The sequence below is a fragment of the Pristiophorus japonicus genome, chromosome 4 (assembly GCF_044704955.1).
Source record: "Pristiophorus japonicus isolate sPriJap1 chromosome 4, sPriJap1.hap1, whole genome shotgun sequence".
Lineage (NCBI taxonomy): Eukaryota > Metazoa > Chordata > Chondrichthyes > Pristiophoridae > Pristiophorus > Pristiophorus japonicus.
In genome coordinates this window covers 298618818-298644898 of record NC_091980.1, presented here as the reverse complement: position 1 = coordinate 298644898, position 26081 = coordinate 298618818, and the positions used below count along the sequence as shown (strand labels likewise).

The window sequence follows — 26081 nt, the reverse complement described above, 5'->3', positions numbered from 1 at the left end:
CCCCAAAACACTCTTTTTTCTCCCCCCTTCCCCGCCCATCAAATCTCTCAAGCACAATCATCAAGGAATAAAAAATAAAACCGAAGTCCTACCTCGGCCCAGAAACTCGGCCGGCCGGCCGGTGCAGGAGGCTACTCGGCCGGGGATTGGGTGCGGCGAGATCAGGGCGTCCCTTCGGCCGGGGATAGGGGCTGCGAGCATCGGGTCCTGCTCACAGCCCGCAGGACACGCTGGGAGGGCGAGAAGCATGTGCGCAGACTTCACTGAGCATGCGCGCGGGTGCCGGCAGTGCTTTCGGCGCTTGCCTGTTGCCCCGCCCCCCCACTTCACAATGCATGCCACGCTAGGACTCTGGGGACTCGGAAGAGCGGCCAGGATGGAGCGAATTTTTTCCGCCGCCGTTTCCAGTGCGCAAAGTCGGCGCACTTAAAAAGGGGTTGGACAAAACTGAGCCCATTAGTCCAGGTCTCTGGATTACTAGTCCAGCAACATTACCACTATGATACTGCGCCCTTAAGTGATGGGAAGAAACTTCAGATGAGAATAGAATGAAAAGAAAGAAATAACTTATATTTATGTAGCGCCTTTCACAACTTCAGGACATCCCAAAGCGCTTTACAGCTAATGAAGTATTTTTGAAGTGAAGTCACTGTTATAATGTAGGAAACCCAATAGTACTTCACGCCCGGTGATGGGATCATGCATGTACAGTCCAGATAAAGCACAAGTTTATTACTGTCTAAACTCCTTGCAAACTGCCCCTGAAGTAATTCCTTTATCCTCCACCACCATCTCACCATCCCACCATTTGAATTTGCACGATGCGACCGTTCTCCTCTCGCTCCTTACCCAACTTCCTTCTGAATGAACAAACAAATTAAGTGCAAATATTCCAAGCATTTTCTGCAGCTGACACATGTCCAGAGGGAAGTGGATTGAAACAACTGCCGCATACTGAAAATGAGTGTCATCAAAGGGAAAGATCATCTCTTCTACATCTGTTGTGTCTCTGCCTTGGTCTCAAAGGTGAAAGGCCTTTGCTCCAGAACAGATGTTGAACAGATGCCAACAACTCCGCCTTGGCCAAAGAGGAATAAATACACCCAAGTATGTAAATAGAGTGCATTTTCTCAAAAAGGTTTGCGAAGGTGCATTCAGTCCCTTTACAGTAAAACAAACGCAAAACTGCTTTTGTTCCACTGCCTTGGCCAATATTTATCCCTCAGCCAACATCACTGAAAACAGATTATCGAATCATTTATCTCTTTGCTGTTTAATGGGACCTTGTTGTGCGCAAATTGGCTGCCGCGTTTCCATATCTTACAGCAGTGACCACACTTCAAAAGTACGTCATTGGCTGTGAAGTGCCCCGACGTAGTGAAAAGCACTACAGAAATCCAACTTCTTTTATTTCTTCACTTTTCTTAGTTTGCAGGGCCAGTAGAGTCTAGCCCCTAAGCTCCTAACACTACTAGTTTCTCTGGACGTTAATCAGTCCTGCTTTCCCCAGAGTGACATTGTCACCTTTCGCACTGAATGTTAAATGGGCACAGATCAGGGCATACGACTTATTTCCAGAAGATGTTTATGTGGAACTGCAATCCGAGATCCCACCTTTCCCCCTCTTCCCCCAAAGGGCTCGATGACAGTCCCATGGAGTTACAACGCATCCAGTCTTCCATGGCCATTTCAATATTTTAGTTAAGAGAAAATGAAAAATGCTGCAAGTGAGAAAAAAAAATGCCAGAAACAGGCAGCAGTGCTCTGCTGATGGGTACCCACATGAAACGTTAACCTGTCTTTCCCTTTCTCGGATGCTGTCAGTCCTCCCATGCATTTCCAATCTTTCTGTTAACCATTTCTGCACTCTTCCCAGCCTCAGAGACAGAAAAACTGCTGAAAATTCTAAGCAAGCTAAGATTCCATTCAAAGCCGCCTGCCGTTGCCTGTTGTTTATCGTCCTCACACTTTCACTACCCGAGAATTCTACAGGAGCAAAATCATCAGTCAACAGAAGAACATAAGAAATAGGAACAGGAATAGGCCATACGGCATTCAATAAGATCATGGCTGATCTGATCATGGACTCAGCTCCACTTCCCCACCCGCTCCCCTTAACCCCTTATTCCCTTATCGTTTAAGAAACTGTTTATTTCTTAAATTTATTCAATGAGGCAGCGAATTTCACAGATTTACAACCCTCTGAGAGAAGAAATGTCTCCTCGTCTCTGTTTTAAATGAACAGCCCCTTATTCTAAGATCATGCCCTCTAGTTCTAGTCTTCCCCATCAGTGGCAACATCCTCTCTGCATCCACCTTGTCAAGTCCCCTCATAATCTTATGCGTTTCGATAAGATCACCTCTCATTCTTCTGAATTCCAATGAGTAGAGGCCCAACCTCCTCAACCTTTCCTCATAAGTCAACCCTCCTCATCCCTGGAATCAACCTAGTGAACCTTCTCTGAACTGCCTCCAAAGCAAGTATATCCTTTCGTAAATATGGAAACCAAAACTGCATGCAGTATTCCAGGTGTGGCCTCACCAATACCTGATATAGCTGTAGCAAGACTTCCCTGCTTTTATACTCCATCCTCTTTGCAATAAAGACCAAGATACCATTGGCCTTCCTGATCACTTGCTGTACCTGCGTTTTGCGTTTTATGCACAAGTACCCTCAGGTCCCGCTGTACTGCAGCACTTTGAAATCTTTCCCCATTTAAATAATAACTTGCTCTTTGATTTTTTTCTGCCAAAGTGCATGACCTCACACTTTTCAACATTATACTCCATCTGCCAAATTTTTGCCCACTCACTTAGCCTGCCTATGTCCTGCAGATTTTTTGTGTCCTCCTCACACATTGCTTTTCCTCCCATCTTTGCATCATCAGCAAACTTGAGTATGTTACACTCTCATTACTGTTTATATTACTGGAGCGCATACAAGTGAGTGAAGCTTACACTGAACAGTAGGTGACACGTACTTTGAAAATCAACCTCGCAACGATTAAATGTCAGGACAGTCAAACAGTGTGACTAATCTCTGCAGATTAATATACTTTCGTAAAGGTTTAATGATAATCCTTAAAAATCTGTATAAAGCAATGTCAATAGATTCTGTCTGATGACTACATCACCCAGCACGACCTTACAATAAAATACACAGCCATTCATTCCGAGAGGAATTTTGGACTGAAACTTTAGCATGCCATAAAAGATCGAGCCTTTATGGTACAGAAATGTTATTGATATTAGTGGCCTAACACCCAAAGATTCAGTTGTGGCTCAGTGGGTAGCATTCTCGCCTCTGAGTCAGAAAGTTATGGGTTCAAGCCCCACTTCAGAGACTTTAGCACAACATCTAGGCTGACACTCCAGTGCAGTACTGAGGGAGCGCTGCACTGTCAAAGGTGCTGTCTTTTGGATGAGACGTTAAGCTGAGGCCTCATCTGCCCTCTCATCTGGTTGTAAAAGATCCTGTGGCACTTCTCTGGAAAAAGAGCAAAGAAGTTCTGCCAATATTTATCCCTCAAACAAGATCACTAAAAGACAGATTATCTGGTCATTATCACAATGCTGTTTGTGGGTGCTTGCTGCTCACAAATGGGCTGCATTTCCTACATTACAACATTTACTACATTTTAAAAAATAAATCATTGGCTGTAAAGCACTTTGGGAAGTCATGAGGTCATAAAAGATGCTTTATATATGCAGGGTCTTTCTTGTTTTTCTTTTAACGCGTTTATGGGCCATTTTTCTGTCCGTTAGTTTAAAAAAGGCATAAACCTACATATTTTTAAAGTTGAAAGAGCTGTGTCATATGAGTATGTTGGCGTGCCCATTGACTAATATGGTCACTAATAACCTCCAGGCTTATTTATAAGTTTTCAAGATATTAAGGGGAACAGGGTATTTCTGCTGGTTGGGGATTTTAAGACTAGGGGCCATCGTCTAAAAATTAGAGCTTGGCCTTTCAGGAGTGAAATTAGGAAACATTTCTACATGTAAAGAGTGGTAGAAGTTTAGAACTCTCTTCCACAGCCGGCAATTGATGCTAGATCAATTGTTAATTTAAAATCTTCGATTAATAGATTTTTGTTAACCAAAGGTATTAAGGGATATGGGCCAAAGGCGGGTATATGGAGTTGTGTCGCTGATCAGCCATGATCTCACTGAATGGCGGAACAGGCTCGAAGGCCTAAATGGCCTCCTCCTGCTCCTATGTTCCTAAGTCCATACAAAATTAACGAAGATAATCTCACATGATATTAGTGGCTTAATAGCTAAAGCCTCAGCCTCGGCTCAGTCGATATAACTCTCCCCTCAAAGTCAGAAGGTTGTGGGTTCAAGGCCTGCTTCGGCCCAATTAATCCTTCCACTATCCTCCCATTACAGCTTTAACATCCACCGAAACAGACAAATGGGAATTAGCCAAGATACCACATTCAAATCCCAATGAAAGACTCCAATCCACAACTTTCTGATCAAGACAGTGCTACTAAACTGAGCAAACGTGATGCTGGCAAAATAAATCCTTATCCAATCCTTAGGTGAAGCTTTTCAGTTAATAATGCATTTACTCTGTGCTTGAAGGCTCTGATGGGCATATTTATGCAGAAAATAGGTTCCTCAAGCAGTCAGAAAGCTGGAAGTCAGTCGGTATGTCTACTGGTTGACATCTTACAGAAAATCTTTGAAAGCTGCGACTTACATTGAATGTAATAAATCCTCCCCACAAACCCACACTCTCCTTCCGCCCCACAATAAAACTGTATTTGTAAATCAAATCCCGGAAGCGGTGGCAACACAAACAGATCTTAATCTGCCTGCTAAATTTACACACTTCACATTAAGCAAACAGCGACCGTCTTGGGTAGGGGTTGGGTACATCAAGCTCAATTTACATTGATGGACGGTTACTGTATGTAAAATCTAAACAGATGCACTTACAAGTAAGGAGGTGTCTCCTTCACGAAATGGATTCAAGGGAATTTATTATTTTAGTGCAGTACATCAAACCAAAAAGAATTAGTCCTCGTGGTGGCCCTCTGGATGAAACGTACGTGCGTTGAACTTCAACTTGAGTCTCAGCCTTTAGCACAGTGAGTAGACTAGGAATTGGGTACAATAATTAAATGATACATACACTAATGTACTGTGCAATTTGGCAGTGAGTGGGCAAGCTCTAGGTTTTCAATAAATGGACACTACTCGGTTACTGCTATCCTTAGTTGTCCTGAGAAGTTGGAGGTGCACATTTTCCTTGAATGATTTGATACAACTGAGTTTCTTGCTAGGCCAATTCACAGGGCACTTAAGGGTCAACTACGATGGGGTGGGATTGGAGTTTCATATAGGCCAGACCGGGTAAGGAAGTCTGGTTTCCTTTCCTAAAGGACATTAGTGAATCAGTTGGGCTTTGACAAAAATGTGACAGCTTCTTTTTTTTATTATTGATACATTCACGGGCTGTGGGCGTCGCTGGCAAGGCCAGCATTTATTACCTGTCCATAATTGCCCTTGAGAATGCGCACTGGAGGCGGTGTTGAATCTCCGCATCAATGTCTGCTTTTATTGACAAGAGGCTCCCGAGGTATGGGAAATGGTCCACGTTGTCAAGGGCCACGCCTTGAATCTTGATGATTGGAGGGCAGTGCCGTGCGGCGAGGACAGACTGGTGGAGGACCTTTGTCTTACGGATGTTAAGCGTAAGGCCCATGCTTTCATATGCCTCGTTGAATACATCGACTATATTCGAGAGTTCAGCTCAACGACAGAGGATGAGGTGATCTTGGACCCGGCCTGGAGGCGACGGACGTTAAACAGCTTCCCACTGGTTCTGTAGTTTAGTTCCATTCCAGCGGGGAGCTTGTTGACTGCGAGGTGGAGCATGGCAGCGAGGAAGATTGAGAAGAGGGTTGGAACGATAACGCAGTCCTGTTTGACCCCGGTCCGGACGTGGATTTGGTCTATAATGGATCCGTTGGTAAGGCCTGCATGTCGTTGTGGAACAAGCAAAGGATGTTGACAAACATCCTAAACGGAGGAGGATGCTCCATAGACTTTCACAGTTGACAATGTCAAAGGCCTTTATAAGATCGAAAAAGGCCATGTATAAGGGCTGGCGCTGCTCCCTGCATTTTTCCTGCAGCTGTCACGCTGCAAAGATCATGTCCATTGTGCCCCGTCCGTTGGGCCGCCTGAGGAAAAGAGTGTTCGAAGACCAGGCCCTCAAATCTACTACCAAGCTCATGATCTACAGGGCTGTAGTAATACCCACCTTCCTAAATGGATCAGAGGCATGGACGATGTACAGAAGACACCTCAAGTCACTGGAGATATATCACCAACGATGTATCTGCAAGATCTTGCCCCTGGGAGGACAGACACACCAATATCAGTGTCTTCGTCCAGGCTAACATCCGTGTCCTTGTCCAGGCTAACATCCCCAGCATTGAAGCACTGACCACTCTCGATCAGCTTCGCTGGGCAGGCCACATAGTTCGCATGCCAGACACGAGACTCCCTAAGCAAATGCTCTATGCGGAGCTCCTTCACGGCAAACGAGCCAAAGGTGAGCAGCGGAAGCGTTACAAGGACACCCTCAAAGCCTCCCTGATAAAGTGCGACATCACTACTGACACCTGGGAGTTCCTGGCCGAAGACCGCCCTAGGTGGAGAAAGTGCATCTGGGAGGGCATTGAGCTCTTCGAATCTCAACGCCGAGAGCTTGAAGAGGTCAAGCGCAGGCAGCGGAAGGAGCGTGCTGCAAACCAGTCCCACCCACCCCTTCACTCGACGAATGTCTGTCCCACCTGTGACAGAGTCTGTGGCTCTTGTATTGGACTGTTCAGCCACCAAATAACTCACTTCAGGAGTGGAAGCAAGTCTTCCTCGATTCCGAGGGTGTGCCTATGATAATTCTCTACCACAGAAAGTTGTTGAGGCCAATTCACTAAATATATTCAAAAAGGAGTTAGATGAAGTCCTTACTACTAGGGGAATCAAGGGGTATGGTGAGAAAGCAGGAATGGGGTACTGAAGTTGCATGTTCAGCCATGAACTCATTGAATGGCGGTGCAGGCTGGACGGGGCCGAATGGCCTACTCCTGCACCTATTTTCTATGTTTCTATAATGGATTAGAATGTGGTGTGAGCCGCCTTCCTAAACAGCTGCACTCTGTGTGGTGAAGGTACTTCCACAGTGCTGTTAGGTAAGGAGTTCCAGGATTTTGACCCAGCGACAATGAAGAAACGGTGACACATTTCCAAGTTGGGATGAGGTGTGACTTGGAGGAGAACTTGGAGGTGGTGGTGTTCCCATGCATCTGCTGCCCTTGTCCTTCTGTGTGGTAGAGGTCGGGGGTTTGGGAGACGCTGTTAAAGAAGCCTTGGCGAGTTGCTGCAGTGCATCTTGCAGATGGTACACACGGCAGCCACGGTGTGCCGGTGGTGGAGGGAGTGAATGCTTAAAAGGTGCCGATCAAGCGGGTTGCTTTGTCCTGGATGGTGTCGAGATTCTTGAGCGTTGTTGGAGCTGCACTCATCCAGGTTAGTGGAGAGTATTCCATCACACCCCTGACTTGTTTTTGTAGATGATGGAAAGGATTTGGGGAGTCAGGAGGTGACTCGATCACCGCAGAATACCCAGCCTCTGACCTGCTCTTGTATCTCCACAGTATTTATGTGGCTGGTCCAGTTAAGTTTCTGGTCAATGGTGAGCCGCAGGATGTTGATGATGGGGGATTTGGTAATGTTAATGTCGTTGAATGTAAAGGAGAGCTTCACTTTTACTGATGTCAGCTTTTTTTTATTCCAGGACTTTTAAAACTGAATTCAAATTTTTAATATTCTGATGAAAGAGTGTCTCTTTCCACAGATGCTGCCTGGCCTGCTGAGTATTTTCAACATTTTCTGTCTTTATTTCAAATGTTTACACTGCTATGGTGGAAGTTGAACTCACTTGCCTGGATTATTAATCTAGGCCTTTGCTTTACTGGTCCAGTAACGTAACCATTACGCACGAACCCACAAAAGCACGAAGAAAGTTTCGAATCAATCTGAATCTCAAAAGTAGACAAATTAATTTTGGAGAATCACAATACAATTGGGCAGATTCAGCAGTTTTATGAAAGGAAAATCGGGTTTGACAAATCTGTTCAAGTTTTTTGAGAATGTAACCAGCAGGGTAGATAACGGGGAACCAGTGGATGTAGTATATTTGGATTTTGAAAAGGCATTCGATAAGGTGACACAGAAAAGGTTGTTACATAAGATTAGGGCTCATAGGGTTGGAGGTAATATACTAGCATGGATTGAGGGTTGGTTAATGGACAGAAAACAGAGAGTAGGAATAAACAGATCATTTTCAGGTTGGCAGACTGTAAGAAGTGGGGTGCTGCAAGGATCAGTTCTTGGGCCTCAGCTATTCACAACCTATATCAATGACTAAGATGAAGGGACTGACTGTTATGTATCCAAGTCTGCTGACGATACAAAGCTAGGTGGGAACGTAAGCTGCGAGGACTACGCAAAGAAGCTGCAAAAGGATATAGACCAGTTAATTGATTGGGCAAGAAGATGGCAGATGGAATATAAAATGGGGAAGTGTTAATTTATCCATTTTGTTAAGAGGAATGATAAAGCAGAATATTTTTTAAAAGGTAGTAAATGCTGGTATGAGCATCCATGAGGCGCTGTGGACCATCAGCAGCAGCAGAACTGTATTCCACCACAATCTGTAACCTCATGGCCCAGCATTTCCCTCACTCTACCATTGCCATCAAGCCAGGGAACCAACCCTGGTTCAATGAGGAGTGTAGAAGAGCATGCCAGGAGCAGTAGCGCCTAAAATGAGGTACCAACCTGGGGAAGCTGCAACACAGCACTACATGAATGCTAAACAGCGGAAGCAGCATGCCATAGACAGGGCTCAGCGATCGCACAATCAACGGATCAGATCAAAGTTCTGTAGTCTTTCCACATCCAGTCGTGAATGGTGGTGGACCATTAAACAACTAACAGGAAAAGGAGGTTCCATGAATATCCCCATCCTCAAAGAGCCCAGCACGCGTGTGCAAAGGCTGAAGTGTTTTCAACCATCTTCAGCCAGAAGTGCCGAGTGGATGATCCATATCGGCATCCTCCTGAGGTCCCCACCATCACAGAAGCCAGTTGTCAGCCAATTCGATTCACCCCAGGTGATATCAAGAAACGGCTGAACGCACTGGATACATCAAAGTCTATGGGCCCCACAACATGCTGGCTATCATGCTGAAGACGTGCTCCAGAACTAGCTGTGCCTCTAGCCAAGTTGTTCCAGTGCAGCTAAAATACTGGCATCTATCTGACAATGTGGAAAACTGCCCAGGTATTTCCTGTCCACAAAAAGCAGGACAAATTCAATCCGGCAAATTACCAGCCCATCAGTCTATTCTCAATCATCAGGAAGGTGATAGCATTGTCGATGACACCTTCCATCAAACAGCACTTACTCACCAATAACCTGCTCACCGATGCCCAGTTTGGGTTCTGCCAGGACCACTCTGCTCCAGACCTCATTACAGCCTTGGTCCAAACATGGACAAATGAGCTGAATTACAGAGGTGACTGCCTTTGACATCAAGGCAGCATTTGACCAAGTATGGCATCAAGGAGCTCTAGTAAAACTGAAGTTAATGGGAAACGGGAGGAAAACTCTCCACTGGCTGGAGTCATACCTAGCACAAAGAAAGATGGTTGTGGTGGTTGGAGGTCAATCATCACAGCCCCAGGATATCACTGCAAGAGTTCCTCAGGGCAGTGTCCTAGGCCTAACCATCTTCAGCTGCTTCATCAATGACCTTCCCTCCATCATAAGGTCAGAAGTGTGGATGTTCGCTGTGTTCAGTGCCATTCGCAACTCCTCAGATAATGGAGCAGTCCATGCCCGCATACATAGAAACATGGAAAATAGGTGCAGGAGTAGGCCATTCAGCCCTTCGAGCCTGCACCACCATTCAATAAGATCATGACTGATCTTTCACCTCAGTACCCCTTTCCTGCTTTCTCTCCATACCCCTTGATTCCTTTAGCCGTAAGGGCCATATCCAACTCCCTCTTGAATTCCACAGGTTAACAACTCTCTGAGTGAAGAAGTTTCTCCTCATCTCAGTCCAAAATGGCTTACCCCTTATCCTTAGACTGTGACCCCTGGTTCTGGACTCCCCCAACATCGGGAACATTCTTCCTGCATCTAACCTGTCCAGTCTCGTCAGAATTTTAAATGTTTCTATAAGATCCCCTCTTAATCTTCTAAACTCTAGTGAATACAGGCCCAGTCGATCCAGTCTCTCCTCATATGTCAGTCCTGCCATCCCAGGAATCATTCTGGTGAACATTTGCTGCACTCCCTCAATAGCAAGAACGTCCTTCCTCAGATTAGGAGATCAAAACTGAACATAATATTCCAGGTGAGGCTTCACCAAGGCCCTGTACAGCTGCAGCAAGACCTCCCTGCTCCTATACTCAAATCCTCTCGATATGAAGACCAACATGCCATTTGCCTTCTTCACCGCCTGCTGCACCTGCATGCCAACTTTCAATGACTGATGAACCATGACACCCAGGTTCCGTTGCACCTCTCCTTTTCCTAATCTGCCGCCATTCAGATAATATTATGCCTTCATGTTTTTGCCACCAAAGTGGATAACCTCACATTTATCCAAATTATACTGCATCTGCCATGCATTTGCCCACTCGCCTAACCTGTCCAAGTCACCCTGCAGCCTCTTAGCGTCCTCCTCACAGCTCACATCGCCACCCAACTTAGTGTTATCTGCAAACTTGGAGATATTACACTCAATTCCTTCATCGAAATCATTAATGTATATTTTAAATAGCTGTGGTCCCAGCACCGAGCCCTGCGGCACCCCACTAGTCACTGAAGAGGACCCGTTTATCCCGACTCTCTGCTTCCTGTCTGTCTGGACGGCATTCAGGCTTGGCCTGATAAGTGACAAGTAACATTCGCGCCACACAAGTGACAGGCAATGACTATCTCCAACAAGCACTGCCCCTTGACATTCAATGGTATAGCCGAATCCCCCACCATCAACATCCTGGGGGTCACCATTGACCAGAAACTTAACTGGACCAGCCACAAATACTGTGGCTTCAAGAGCGGGTCAGAGGCTGTGTATTCTGCGGCGAGTGTCTCACATCCTGACTCCTCAAAGCCTTTCCACCATCTACAAGGCGCAAGTCAGGAGTGTGATGGAATACTCTCCATTTGCCTGGATGAATACAGCTCCAACAATGCACAAGAAGCTTGACACCATCCAGTGTCAGCCTTTATTGCAAGGAGGTTGGAGTATAAGAGTATAAGAGTAAGGAGGTCTTACTGCAATTATATAGGGCTTTGTTGAGACCACACCTTGAGCACTGTGTACAGTTTTGGTCACTTTACCCAAGGAAGTATATACTTGCCTTGGAGGGGTGCATCAAAGGTTTACTAGATTTATTTTTGGGATGAGTGTGCTGTCCTGTGAGGAGAGATTAAGTAGAATGGGCCTATATTCTCTGGAATTTAGAAGAATGAGAGGTGTTCTCTTTGAAACGTATAAAATTCTTAAAGGATAGATTGACAGTGTATGTACTGAGAGGATGTTTTCCCTGGTTGAAGTGTCTATAACTAAGGGGCATAGTCTCGGGATAATGGGTCGGCCATTTAGGAATTTCTTCACTCAGAAGGTTATGAATCCTTGGATTTCTCTACCCCAGAGGGCTGTGGATGCTCAGTCATTGAATATAATCAAGACTGAGATAGATAGATTTTTGGACTCCAGGGGAATCAAAGGCTATGTATAGGCTAGGGTAGGAAAGTGGAATTGATGCAGAAGTTCAGCCATGTACTTATTGAATGGCGGAGCAGACACGAGGGGCGCTATGGCCTACTCCTGCTCCTATTTCTTACGTTCTTATTTTGAACTCTTGTTCTGTATCCGGAAGATCTTGGAAGGAAGAAAATTGTTGGCAGTCTTCACGTCATAACTTTTTAAGCACACTTGGCTTTCCTGTTTGTGGCTCCAACTATATCTCTCTGTTCTTACATGTAATGAGTAAATATGATTTCTAATACTGGCACAGCTTTGGTGCCTAGCCAACCTGAGTCGTGCTTAGGGTTGCCAACCCTCTAGGATTGGCCTCAAGTCTCCAGGAATTGAACATTGATCTCCAGGACACCGCATTGAGCACCGGGAGAAAAAACTTACGGGCATTAAAAAAAATGGTGCATTTTTAAAATTTTCTTTAAACCTCTAATAAGAACATAAAAATTAAGAGCTGGAGTAGGCCATACGGTCCTTCGAGCTTGCTCCGCCATTCAATAAGATCATGGCTGATCTTCGTCCTCTACTCCACTTTCCTGCCCGATCACCATATCCCTTGATTCCAAAAATCTATCGAACTCAGCCCTGAATATACTCACTCACCATCCATAGCTCTCTGGGGCAGAGAATTCCAAAGATTCACAACCCTCTGAGTGAAGTAATTCCTCCTCATCTCAGGTTTAAATGACTGACCCCTTATCCTGAGACTGTGCCCCCTGGTTCTAGACACTCCATCCAGGGGAAACAACCTCTCAGCATCTACCCTGTCAATCCCCTTCAGAATCTTGTATGTTTCTATGAGATCACCTCTCATTCTTCTAAACTCCAGAGACTATCGGCCCATTCCAATCAATCTCTCTTCATAGGACAGCCTTCTCACCCCAGGAATCAGGCTGGTGAACCTTCGTTGCACCGCTTCTGTTTATAAGTTATAAAAATAAATGTAAATGTAAAAAGGCTGTTTCACAGTCAGTCAATAATCATCCAATTGGATAATGAAGGGTCTTTTTGCTTTCCAATTGGCCGTGGGAAGGCGGTGTGTTACGAGGATTGGTGTGGTGGGCGACCAAGGGGCGGGATCGTGGAAGCGGGGCTGTTAGAGGCAGGAGGTTGTGTAATGAAGCTTCCAGGAATCTTGGGCGGCTCCCGGAGTCGAGGATGACTTGCTTCCAGACTAATATGAGTTCTAAGGTGACTGATGCATCCAATGCGGGATCTACAGGTGGGGCAGACGGTAGTTCGAAGGACGGGTGGTTGGGGCGCTTGATTTGTCGTAGGCTCCTTCCGCTATTTGTACTATTCATCGCTTGTGCATGTTTGCCGATCTGCCCCTTCAAGGAGGATTGCTTGTCCCAGCATTACACTCAGATTTAAATAATCAGATTCCAAAAACACGTTGGGGGGCTGGTTGGAAAATGGAATGAAAAAAAGTGGACAGTTATGAGACTGAACGGATGATGTGGCAGCTACCAGCTTCTGGCCTTTGTAGTTTGACCTAATTAAATCAGGGTGTCACGTGTACATCCAGCAGCATTTTCAAATAAAAAAATTAATCTATTATTAAATATGGAAATTTTAATTAAAGAGAAAAAGGAGAGGGGGATTGTTACATTATTGGGCCCAGAGGACATTCGTTATCATGTCAAGTTGAATCACTGTTTTGTGGCATGTTACTTTCAGCTATCAGTTATCCAGAAAATGTTAAACCCATTCCGCTGCTGTGTGAAGTTCATAGCTTAACAGGCAAATGAACCGTTTTGTAAATTATACAGGGTTTTCGTTTTCCTGTTGGTGCTGTGCTCTTCAAAGCGAAGGACCGTAAACTCTCGAACAGAAAACAGCATCGAGCATCAGTTCAGCACAGCGGAGGTCAGCGGAGGTTAACGCGCCCCCTGCTCTGCAGAGCAAAGTGCCTTCATCCCCTTGTCAGATAGCCCCTCCCAACAGCACTGATGTGGCACACCTTTTTCTCATGACAGCATTCTTTGTGAGCCTTTTGGTGTCTATTCTTTTAGGTGTGAGCTGTGGCTCAGTGGGTAGCACTGAGTCAGAAGGTTGTGGGTTCAAGTCCCACTCCAGCGAGCACAGGGTGATGGGTGAGCGGGACTTGGTGCGAGTTAGGACACAGGCAGCCAAGTTTTGGATCCCCTCTAGTTTATATAATAATAATAACTTTTATTTATATAGCACCTTTAACGTAGTAAAACATCCCAAAGCGCTTCACAACAGTGTTACAGAAAAACAGATAAATTTAACACCAAGCTACAGAGGGAGTGCTGCACTGTCGGAGGTGCCGTCGTTCAGATGAGACGTTAAAGCCTCAGATGGAAGTAAAAGATCCCATGGCATTATTTCGAAGAAGAGCAAGGGGCAGTCAGTGCTCTGCCCAACATAACAAAAAACTGATTATCTGGTCATTATCACATTGCTGTTTGTGGGAGCTTGCTGTGTGCAATTTGGCTGCCGAGTTTCCCACATTACAAAAGTGACTACACTCCAAAAGTACTTCATTGGCTGTAAAGCGCTTTGGGATGTCCTGTGGTCATGAAAGGCGCTATATAAATGCAAGTTTTTCTTCACTTTTTAGCTGTTCTCTTCTGAGACTTAGAATTTTGGTGGCAATTTATGCTATCGCGCAATGCCCCAAAGAGCAAACAGGTTGTCACTGAGTATCACAGGGGACTTCACTCACCCAGATACTACCGGACCGAGAGAGCAACCATCAAGCATCCTCATCAGGAGCAGATCCTGCAGGGTTTTAAAGCATAACAAAAAAAACTTGTATAGCACCTTTTCCTAATCTGTCGCCATTCAGATAATATTCTGCCTTCATATTTTTGCCCCCAAAATGGATAACCTCATATTTATCCACATTATACTGCATCTGCCATGCATTTGCCCACTCACCCAACCTGTCCAAGTCACTGTGCAGCCTCTTTGCATCCTCCTCACAGCTCACACCGCCACCCAGTTTAGTGTCATCTGCAAACTTGGAGATATTACACTCAATTACTTCATCTAAATCGTTAATGTATATTGTAAAGAGCTGGGGTCCCAGCATTGAGCCCTGCGGCACTCCACTAGTCACTGCCTACCATTCTGAAAAGGACCCGTTTATCCCGACTCTCTGCTTCCTGTCTGCCAACCAGTTTTCTATCCACGTCAGTACATTACCCCCAATACCATGTGCTTTGATTTTGCACACCAATCTCTTGTCAAATGCCTTTTAAAAGTCCAAATACACCACATCCACTGGTTCTCCCTTGTCCACCCTGCTAGTTACATCCTCAAAAAATTCTAGAAGATTTGTCAAGCATGATTTCTCTTTCATAAATCCATGCTGACTTGGACCGATCCTGTCACTGCTTTCCAAATGCGCTGCTATTTCATCCTTAATAATTGATTCCAACATTTTCCCCACGACTGATGTCAGGCTAACTGGTCTATAATTACCCGCTTTCTCTCTCCCTCCTTTTTTAAAAAGTGTCATCTGCGTACAAGTTTTCGGCTAATATCGCCAAGGGGCAGCATGTAGATGATAAATAAGAGGGGACAAAGGACAGAGGTAACGATGCAGGAGTGAGAAGAGAAGCCATTGCAGGAGATTTTCTGGCTACGATTAGATAAGAATGGAACCAGGCGAGTACAGTCCCTCCCAGCTGAACGATGGTGGAGAGGCGTTGGAGGAGGATGGAGTGGTCAACTGTGTCAAAGGCTGCAGACAGGTCCAGAAGGACGAGGAGGGATAGTTTACCTTTGTCACAGTCACAAAGGATGTCATTTCGGTGCTGTGGCAGGGGCGAATGCCAGATTGAAGGGATTCAAACACTGAATTCATGGAAAGATGATCACGGATTTGCGAGGCAACATGTTCAAGTACTTTGTACAGGAAAGAGAGGTTGGCAATATAGCTAGCAAGCAAAGTGGGTCAAGGGTTAGATTTTTGAGGGGTGATGACCGCAGATTTGAAGGAGGGGGAACAGTACCTGAGGACAGAGAACCGTTAACAATCACGTCTAACATGGGAGCTAGAAAAGAAAGTTGGGTGGTCAGCAGTTTAGTAGGAATAGGGTAAAAAGATCAGGAAGTGGGTCTCACGGATAAGATGAGTTCAGAGATTAAGAGGGGAGATCAAAGAGAAACTAGAAAAATATGAGTTTAGGGCTAGGGCAGGTGGGAGCGGCAGATGAAGTTTGGACCTGTGGCCGAGGTGAAGAAAGGGAACTTGCAGAGGCAGCTGATCGGATGGTCTCAATCTTTGAGACAAAGAAATCCATGAGCTCCTCACACTTGTTGTTGGGGGTGAGTGCGGTGGGGATAGGAGAGAGGGGTTTAAGGAGACAGTTAGCAGTAGAGAATAGTAGCCTGGGGTTCTTTTTGCAATCCAAATGATCCTGGATTGTAGGGCAGAATGTGGGAGGCCAGCCAGGAGTGCGTTGCAATAGTCAAGTTTGGAGGTAACAAACGCATTATTGAGGGCTTCAGCAGCAGATGAGCTGAGGCCAGCGTGGCGACGGACGATGCTGCAGATATGTGGTCGAAAGCTCATTTCAGGGACAAATATGACACCAAGGTTGCGAACAGTCTGGTTCAGCCTCAGTCAGAAGTTAGGGAGAGGGATGGAGTCGGTGGCTAGGGAAGGGAGTTTGTCGTCAGAGCAATGATGCCACCAGGTCAATCTTCACAGTCTTGGATTGCGATTGGTGAAGTAAAGCCAGCTTCCAACCAACACGAGCCCTTTCCAAAAACTCGCTCCCAGCTCCAAAATGAAAGGTAAAAGCAAGAAGCAAACGGGTACATAGAAAGCATATTTTTGGGGGACAGGAGAAAATGTTGGAAAAGACAAAAAGTTCAGATTAGCTACAAAATGTAATATTAACATTCAAACATGGTTATCCCTTGAGAAGATGGTGGTGGGCCTTTTTCATGAACCGCTGTAGTCTGTGCGGCGAAGGGACTTCCACAGTGCTGTTTATTCTTTGCAGCGGTTTGAGACAATGGACTGGCTTGCTCGGCCAGCAACGTGCAGAGGGAAGTTAAGAGTCACCATGTTGTTGTGGGACTGGAATCGCACACATCCCAGAAAAGGACATTAGTAAACCAGTTGGGTTTTTATGACAATCTGACAGCTTCATGGCCACTTTTACTACCAGCAGATATTTTTTTTAAACCGAATTCAAATTCTTAAACTACCATCGTGAGATTTGAACCGGCATTCTTGTAGAATCATAGAAATTTACAGCACAGAAGGAGGCCATTGTGGCCCATCGTGTCCGCGTCGGGCGACAAAGAGCTATCCAGCCTAATCCCACTTTCCAGCTCTTAGTCCATAGCCCTGTAGGTTACGGCACTTCAAGTGCACATCCAAGTACTTTTTAAAATGTGGTGAGGGTTTCTGCATCCAGCATCCTTTCAGGCAGTGAGTTCCAGACCCCCACCGCCCTCAGAGAAAAAATCCCCTCTAAAACTCTGGTTCTCTGGATTACGAGTCCAGTAACATAACTCTTTACAAAAGCAAAATACTGCGGATACTGGAATCTGAAATAAAAACAAAGAATGCTGGAAATCTCAGCGGGTCAGACAGCATCTCGTGCACCGAGGTCCGCAGGCCTCACTCGTCTACGCACCTCAATGCCAACCTGAGCTCCAACTGCATGCAGCACTGGAGATCTGTAAAAATGTACCTCACTCTCCCCTAAAAACAGCTTAAAAAAAAGGAAACAAATGTTTTTTTAAAAACACGAATAAATTGCTGACTCTCCCACCATTCGATGCAAGAAAAATTAATGAAGGATCATTTCTGTTTGCCAGTGGAGAGAAAAACAAAGTTAACATTTCAGGTTGACGGCCCTTCATCAGAACTGCTGAATGTTCGAAAAGAGCACATTCTTAAGAAGCATTGAATGGGGGATGGGGAAGAAAGAACAAAAGGGAAGGTCTGTGATAGGGTGAAAGGCAGGAGAGATTTGAGAGATAAAGGGGATGATGGACCGAATTGAAATGGTAATGACCGGAGTTTAAAAAAAAGGTTAATCTGGATAGGGTGTGAATGGCGGAATAATGACCAGCTGCCATTGGAGACAAAGAGAAAAAAAAAACACTCCTGTGAAGCGCTTCGGGAGGTTTTACTGTGAAAAAGGCGCTATATAAATGCAAACAAAGACTCTGGGGATGGAATTTACAGATTAGCAATCCCGGTGCAGAACTACATGCTGGTGGAGGTCGCAGGGTGCGGGGGTGGGGGTGGTCTCGTGCACCGAGGTCCACAGGCCTCACTCGTCTATGCGCCTCAATGTCAACCTGAGCTCCCACTGCATGCAGCGCTGGAAATCTGTAAAAATGCACCTCACTCTCCCTTAAAACAGCTTAAAAAAAAGGAAGCAAAATTTTAAAAAACGTACACGAATAAATTGCTGACTCGCCCCTCATTCGATGCGAGAAAAATTAATGAAGGATCATTGCTGTTTGCCAGTGTGGTGCTAAGTAAAGCAGAAAGAACATAGGTTTAAGTATTTTTTAATACTTTTTTTTGTTTACATAGGATTACATCAGATATACGGCACAGAAACAGGCTATCGGCCCAACCAGTTCATGCCGGCGTGAATGCTCCACTTGAGCCTCCTCCCCTCTTTCATCGTCTAAATCTATCAGCATAACCCTCTATTCCCTTCTCCCTCATACGCTTATCTAACCTTGACTTAAATGCATCTATAATGTTATATATGCAAACCTGTAAATACCTTGTGCAACCACCAGAGAGCTCATCCCCTGGAGTCCCAAGAGATCCCACAATCCCTTGGGAGCACCTGTACTTAAGGAGGCCTCACAGGCTGGAGAGACACTCTGGAGATCTGTAATAAAAGACTACGGTCACACTTTACTTTGAGCTCACAGTATCTGGTCAGACTCTTTATTCATACTTAACATATACGATTGGCTTCAGCCACTCCCTGTGGTAGTGAGTTCCACATTCTCACTACTCTTTGAGTAAAGAAGTTTCTTCTGAATTTCTTATTGGATTTCTTGGTGACTATCTTATATTGATAGCCTTCTAGTTATGCTCTTCCCCACAAGTGGAAACATTCTCTCTGTATCCACTCTATCGAAACCTTTCACAATTTTAAAGACCTCTATTAGATCACCCCTCAGCCTTCCTTTTTCAAGAGAAAAGAGACCCAGCCTGTTCATCCTTTTCTGTTATGTGTAGCCTCACATTTCTGGTATCATCCTTGTAAATCTGTTAAATACACGATAAGTATCACAATCATTTGGAACCATGTAGACCAATTATGAGGTTAAAATCTCCACCGCTAATCTTGGAAAACAATAACAAGCCGGTTGAGTACCCTCCCTTCAAAGTACGTGAGCTAAGCAGCCCTTACCTCGTTCACATCAATGCCGTTTTCCTTCATGTACTCTCGGTCATTTACCTGACCTCCTTCCATAAACTCCATGGTCAGAACACGTCTGGTTGACAGCTCCCAATGAATTTTAGGCACCTTTGAAATTGAGACACAAGACAGATCTGTATTAATGCATCTCTCCGGGAATCTAGCTGGCAGACAAGAGACTATTTACTGCTGCAGCTCCTGAAATATTGGTGCCTGACTTTATCAGTGGCACCATCGCAGAGGGACTGTTATACAGGCCGACTGGGGTAACAAATGTGTTCATCGTAAATGTGCTGAACCTGATCATTTGGATGTCTCCTTCCTACATAATGAGTCCTGGGTGCAGTGGGTGGTAGGTGGCCTCTTGGCAGTGTGGCACTGAACATAAGAACATAAGAAATAGCAGGATTAGGCCATACCGCCCCTCGAGCCTGCTCCGCCATTCAATAAGATCATGGCTGATCTGATCATGGACTCAGCTCCACTTCCCTGCCCGCTCCCCATAACCCTTTATTCCCTCATCACTCAAAAATCTCTCTATCTCCGCCTTAAATATATTCAATGACCCAGCCTCCACAGCTCTCTGTGGCAGAGAATTCCATAGATTTACAATCAAGAAATTCCTCCTCATCTCAGTTTTAAATGGCGGCCCCTTATTCTGAGACAATGGGCGAGACATTCCCCTTTATTGTCGGTGGTTTTCTCGGCCATGCAGCAATTTTTTGGTGAAAAACCACCCGGCGAAAGTTTCCTCTTTATTTTTTTTTAAAGAAACATAGAAATATATAAAATAGGTGCAGGAGTAGGCCATACATCACATCCACTGGTTCCCCCTTATCCACCCTGCTCATTACATCCTCAAAGAACTTCAACAAATTTGTCAAACATGATTTCCCTTTCATAAAACCAAACTGACTCTGCTTGATTGAATTATTCTTTTCCAAATGTCCTGCTACTGCTTCCTTAATAATGGACTCCAGCATTTTCCGAACGACAGATGTTAGGCTAACTGGTCTATAGTTTCTTGCTTTCTGTCTGCCTCCTTTTTTAAATTTGCGGTTTTCTAATCTGCTGGGACCTCCCCAGAATCCAGGAATTTAGTAGAATACAACCAATGCATCCAGTATCTCTGCAGCCACTTCGTTTAAGACCCTAGGATGAAAGGCATCAGGTCCAGGGGACTTGTCCGCCTTTAGTCCCATTATTTTACTGAGTACTATTTCTTTAGTGATATTGATTGTATGAAGTTCCTCCCTCCGTATAGCCCCTTAATTATCCACTATTGGGATGTTTTTAGTGTCTTCTACCATAAAGACCAATACAAAATATTTATTCAAAGTCTCTGCCATTTCCCTGTTCCCCATTAATAATTCCCCAATCTCATCCACTAGGGGACCAACATTTACTCGAGCCACTCTTTTCCTTTTTATGCACCTGTAGAAATTCTTACTATCTGTTTTTCTATTTCATGCTAGTTTACTTTCATAATCTATCTTCCCTCTCTTTATAATTTTTTTAGTCGTTCTTTGCTGACTTTTAAAAGTTTCCCAATCCTCTGGCCTCCCACTAATCTTGGCCACATTGGATGCCCTTGTTTTCAATTTGATACCATCCCTTATTTCCTTAGTTAGCCACGGATGGTTATCCCTTCTATTACAATCTTTCCTTCTCATTGGGAAATATTTTTGTTGAGAGCTATGAAATAGCTCCTTAAATATCTGCCACTGCTCATCAACCGTCCCATACTTTAATCAGTCCATTTTAGCCAACTCTGCCTTCATACCTTTGTAGTCTCCTTTGTTTAAGCTTAGGACACTGGTTGGAGATCCAACTTTCTCACCCTCAAACTGAATTTGAAATTCAACCATGTTATGGTCACTCATTCCGAGAGGATCCTTTACTAGATCGTTAATTAATCCTATTTCATTACACAGTACCAGATCTAAGATAGCCTGCTCCCTGGTTGGTTCCGCAACATACCGTTCAAGGAAACTATCCCCGATACATTCTATGAACTCTTTCCCTGGCCAATTTGCTTTCTCCAATCAATATGAAGATTAAAATCGCCCATGGTTATTGCTGTTCCTTTTTTACAAGCCTCCATTATTTCTTCATTTATACTCCGAAGTGAAGGCCTTCACATCCTAAAGGGCGGTGCCCAGAATTAGACACAATACTCCAGTTAAGGTCATAAGTACATAAGTACCTAAGAAATAGGAACAGGAGTAGGCCATACGGCCCCTCGAGCCTGCTCCACCATTTAATACGATCATAGAAACATAGAAAATAGGTGCAGGAGTAGGCCATTCGGCCCTTCTAGCCTGCACCGCCATTCAATGAGTTCATGGCTGAACATGCAACTTCAGTACCCCATTCCTGCTTTCTCGCCATACCTCTTGATCCCCCTAGTAGTAAGGACTTCATCTAGCTCCTTTTTGAATATATTTAGTGAATTGACCTCAACAACTTTCTGTAGTAGAGAATTCCACAGGTTCACCACTCTCTGGGTGAAGAAGTTTCTCTTCTCAGTCCTAAATGGCTTACCCCTTATCCTTAGACTGTGACCCCTGATTCTGGACTTCCCCAACATTGGGAACATTCTTCCTGCATCTAACCTGTCTGAACCCATCAGAATTTTAAACGTTTCTATGAGGTCCCCTCTCATTCTTCTGAACTCCAGTGAATACAAGCCCAGTTGATCCAGTCTTTCTTGATAGGTCAGTCCCACCATCCCGGGAATCAGTCTGGTGAACCTTCGCTGCACTCCCTCAATAACAAGAATGTTCTTCCTCAAGTTAGGAGACCAAAACTGTACACAATACTCCAGGTGTGGCCTCACCAAGACCCTGTACAACTGTAGCAACACCTCCCGTACTCAAATCCCCTCGCTACGGCCAATCCGATCATGGACTCAGGTCCAGTTCCCTGCCTGTTCCCGATAACCACTTATCCCCGTATCGTTTATGAAACTGTCTATTTCTGTCGTAAATTTATTCAATGTCCCAGCTTCCACAGCTCTCTGAGGCAGCGAATTCCACAGATTTACTACGTTCTGAGAGAAGAAACTTCTCCTCATCTCAGTTTTAAATGGGCGGCCCCTTATTCTAAGATCATACCCTCTAGTTCTAGTCTCCCCCATCAGTGGAAACATCTTCTCTGCATCCACCTTGTCAAACCCCCTCATAATCTTATACATTTCAATAAGATCACCTCTCATTCTTCTGAATTACAATGAGTAGAGGCCTAACCTACTCAACCTTTCCTCATAAGTCAATCCCCTCATCTCCGGAATCAACCTTGTGAACCTTCTCTGAACTGCCTCCAAAGCAAGTATATCCTTTCGTAAATATGGAAACCATGCAGTATTCAAGGTGAGCCTCACCAATACCCTGTATAGCTGTAGCAAGACTTCCCTGCTTTGATACTCCATTCCCTTTGCAATAAACAGCAAAATTCCATTGGCCTTCCTGATCACTTGCTGTAACCTGCATGCTATCCTTTTGTGTTTCATGCACAAGTACCCCCAGTTCCCACTGTACGTCAGCACTTGGCAATCTTTCTCCATTTAAATAATAACTAGTATTTTATAAAGTTTCATCATAAGGAGGGAGAGAGAAAACAGGGAATTATAGACCGGTTAGCCTGACATCGGAAAATGTGGGGAAAATGTTGGAATCAATTATTAAAAAGTCCCCTTTTCCTAATCTGCCGCCATTCAGATAATATTCTGCCTTCGTGTTTTTGTCACCAAAGTGATAACCTCATATTTATCCACATTATACTGCATCTGCCACGCATTTGCCCACTCACCTAACCTGTCCAAGTCACCCTGCAGCCTTTTGGCGTCCTCATAGCTCACACTGCCACCCAGCTTAGTGTCATCTGCAAACTTGGAGATATTACACTCAATTCCCTCATCCAAATCATTAATGTATATTGTAAAGAGCTGGGGTCCCAGCACTGAGCCCTGCGGCACCTGCCATTCTGAAAAGGACCCGTTTATCCCGACTCTCTGCTTCCGGTCTGCCAACCAGTTCTCTATCCACGTCAGTACATTACACCCAATACCAAGTGCTTTAATTTTGCACACCAATCTCTTGTGTGGGACCTTGTCAAAAACCTTTTGAAAGTCCAAATATACCACATCCCTTGTCCACTCAACTAGTTACATCCTCAAAAAATTCTAGAAGATTTGTCAAGCAGAATTTCCCTCTCATAAATCCATGCTGACTTGGACCGATTCCATCACTGCTTTCCAAATGTGTTGCTAAATCATCTTTAATAATTGATTCCAACATTTTCCCCACTACTGATGTCAGGCTAACCGGTCTATAATTACACGTTTTCTCTCTCCTTCCTTTCTTAAAAAGTGGTGTTACATTAGCTACCCTCCAGTCCATAGGAACCTATCCAGAGTCGATAGACTGTTGGAAAATGATCACCAATGCATCCACTATTTCTAGGGCTACTTCCTTAAATACTCTGGATGCAGACTATCAGGCGCCCGGGGTTAATCGGCCTTCAATCCCATCAATTTCCCTAACACAATTTCCCGCCTAATAAGGATTTCCTTCAGTTCCTCCTTCTCACTAGACCCTTGGTCCCTAGTATTTCCGGAAGGTCATTTGTGTCTTCCTTCGTGAAGACAGAAGCAAAGTATTTGTTTCACTGGTCCGCCAATTCTTTGTTCCCCATTATAAATTCACCTGAATCTGACTGCAAGGGACCTACGTTTGTTTTCACTAATCTTTTTCTCTTCACATATGTATAGAATCTATATAAGGGGTAGGCCATTTAGGACTGAGATGAGGAGAAACTTCTTCACTCAAAGAGTTGTTAACGTGTGTAATTCCCTGCCGCAGAGAGTTGTTGATGCCAGTTCATTGGATATATTCAAGAGGGAGTTAGATATGGCCCTTACGGCTAAGGGGATTCAAGGAGTATGGAGAGAAAGCAGGAAAGGGGTACTGAGGGAATGATCAACCATGATCTTATTGAATGGTGGTGCAGACTTGAAGGGCCGAATGGCCTACTCCTGCACCTATTTTCTTTGTTTCTCTGTTTCAGTCAGTTTTTATGTTCCCAGCAAGCTTTCTCTCATACTCTATTTTCCCCCTCCTAATTAAACCCTTCGTCCTCCTTTGCTGTATTACAAAATTCTCCCAGTCCTCAGGTTTGCTGCTTTTTCTTGCCAATTTATATGCCTCTTCCTTGGATTTAACACTATCCTTAATTTCCCTTGTTAGCCATGGCTGAGCCACCTTCCCTGTTTTTCTCCAGACAGGGATGTACTTTTGTTGAAGTTCATCCATGTGATCTTTAAATGTTTGCCATTGCCTATCCACCGTCAACCCTTTAAGTATCACTCGCCAGTCTATTCTAGCCAATTCACGTCTCATACCATCGAAGTTATCTTTCCTTAAGTTCAAGACCCTAGTCTCTGAATTAACTGTGTCACTCTCCATCTTAATTAAGAATTCTACCATATTATGGTCACTCTTCCCCAAGGGGCCTCGCACAAGATTGCTAATTAGTCCTTTCTCATTACACATCACCCAGTTTAGGATGGCCAGCCCTATAGTTAGCTCCTCGACATATTGGTCTAGAAAACCATCCCTAATACACTCCAGGAAATCCTCCTCCACCGCATTGCTACCAGTTTGGTTAGCCCATATCAATATGTAGATTAAAGTTGCCCATGATAACTACTGTACCTTTATTGCATGCATCCCTAATTTCTTGTTTGATGCTATCCCCAACCTCACCACTACTGTTTGGTGGTCTGTACTCCCACTCGCGTTTTCTGCCCTTTGGTATTCTATAGCTCCACCCATACCCATTCCACATCATCCAGGCTTATGTCCTTCCTTCTTATTACATTAATTTCCTCTTTAACCAACAACGCCACTCCACATCCTTTTGCTTTCTGTCTGTCCTTCCTAAATGTTGAATACCACTGGATATTGAGTTCCCAGCCTTGGTCACCCTGGAGCCATATCTCCGTGATGCCAATTACATCATATCCATTAACTGCTATCTGCGCAGTTAATTCATCCACCTTATTCCTCCTCGCATTGAGGCACAGAGCCTTCAGGCTTGTCTTTTTAACACACTTTGCCCCTTTTAGAATTTTGCTGTAATGTGATTCTTTTTCATTTTTGCCTTGGGTTTCTCTACCCTCCACTTTTACTTTTCTTCTTTCTATCTTTTGCTTCTGCCCCTATTTTACTTCCCTCTGTCTCCCCGCATTGGTTCCCATCCCCCTGACATATTAGTTTAACCCCTCCCCAACAGCACTAGCAAACACTCCCCCCCCTAGGACATTGGTTCCGGTCCTGCCCAGGTGCAGACCGTCCGGTTTGTACTGGTCCCACCTCCACCAGAACCGGTTCCAATGTCCCAGGAATTTGAATCCCTCCCTTCTGCACCATTCCTCAAGCCACGTATTCATGTTAGCTATCCTGCCTGACTAGCACGTGACACTGGTAGCAATCCTGAGATTACTACTTTTGAGGTCCTACTTTTTAAATTTAGCTCCTAGCTCCCTAAATTCGTCTTGTAGGACCTCATCCCGTTTTTTACTTATGGCGTTGGTACCTATATGCACCACGATAACTGGCTGTTTACCATCCTCCTTCAAAATGTCCTGCACCCGCTCTGAGACATCCTTGACCGTTGCACCAGGGCGGCAACATACCATCCTGGAGTCTTGGTTGCGGCCGCAGAAACGTCTATCTATCCCCCTTACAATAGAATCTTCTATCACTATTGCTCTCCCACTCTTTTTCCTGCCCTCCTGTGCAGCAGAGCCAGCCGTGGTGCCATG

At 44.7% G+C, this 26081-nt stretch overlaps 1 protein-coding gene across 5 annotated transcripts in view; it reads right to left on the bottom strand.

Annotated features, from left to right (window-relative positions):
* adck1 (aarF domain containing kinase 1) overlaps positions 1-26081 on the bottom strand; it is a 905505-nt gene that overhangs the window by 383706 nt on the left and 495718 nt on the right. For all 5 annotated transcript variants that reach the window (XM_070879623.1, XM_070879622.1, XM_070879626.1 and 2 more), the window contains one exon: positions 19247-19363. In XM_070879623.1, the coding sequence (XP_070735724.1) occupies positions 19247-19363 (117 nt within the window). The remainder of the gene's footprint in view (positions 1-19246; positions 19364-26081) is intronic.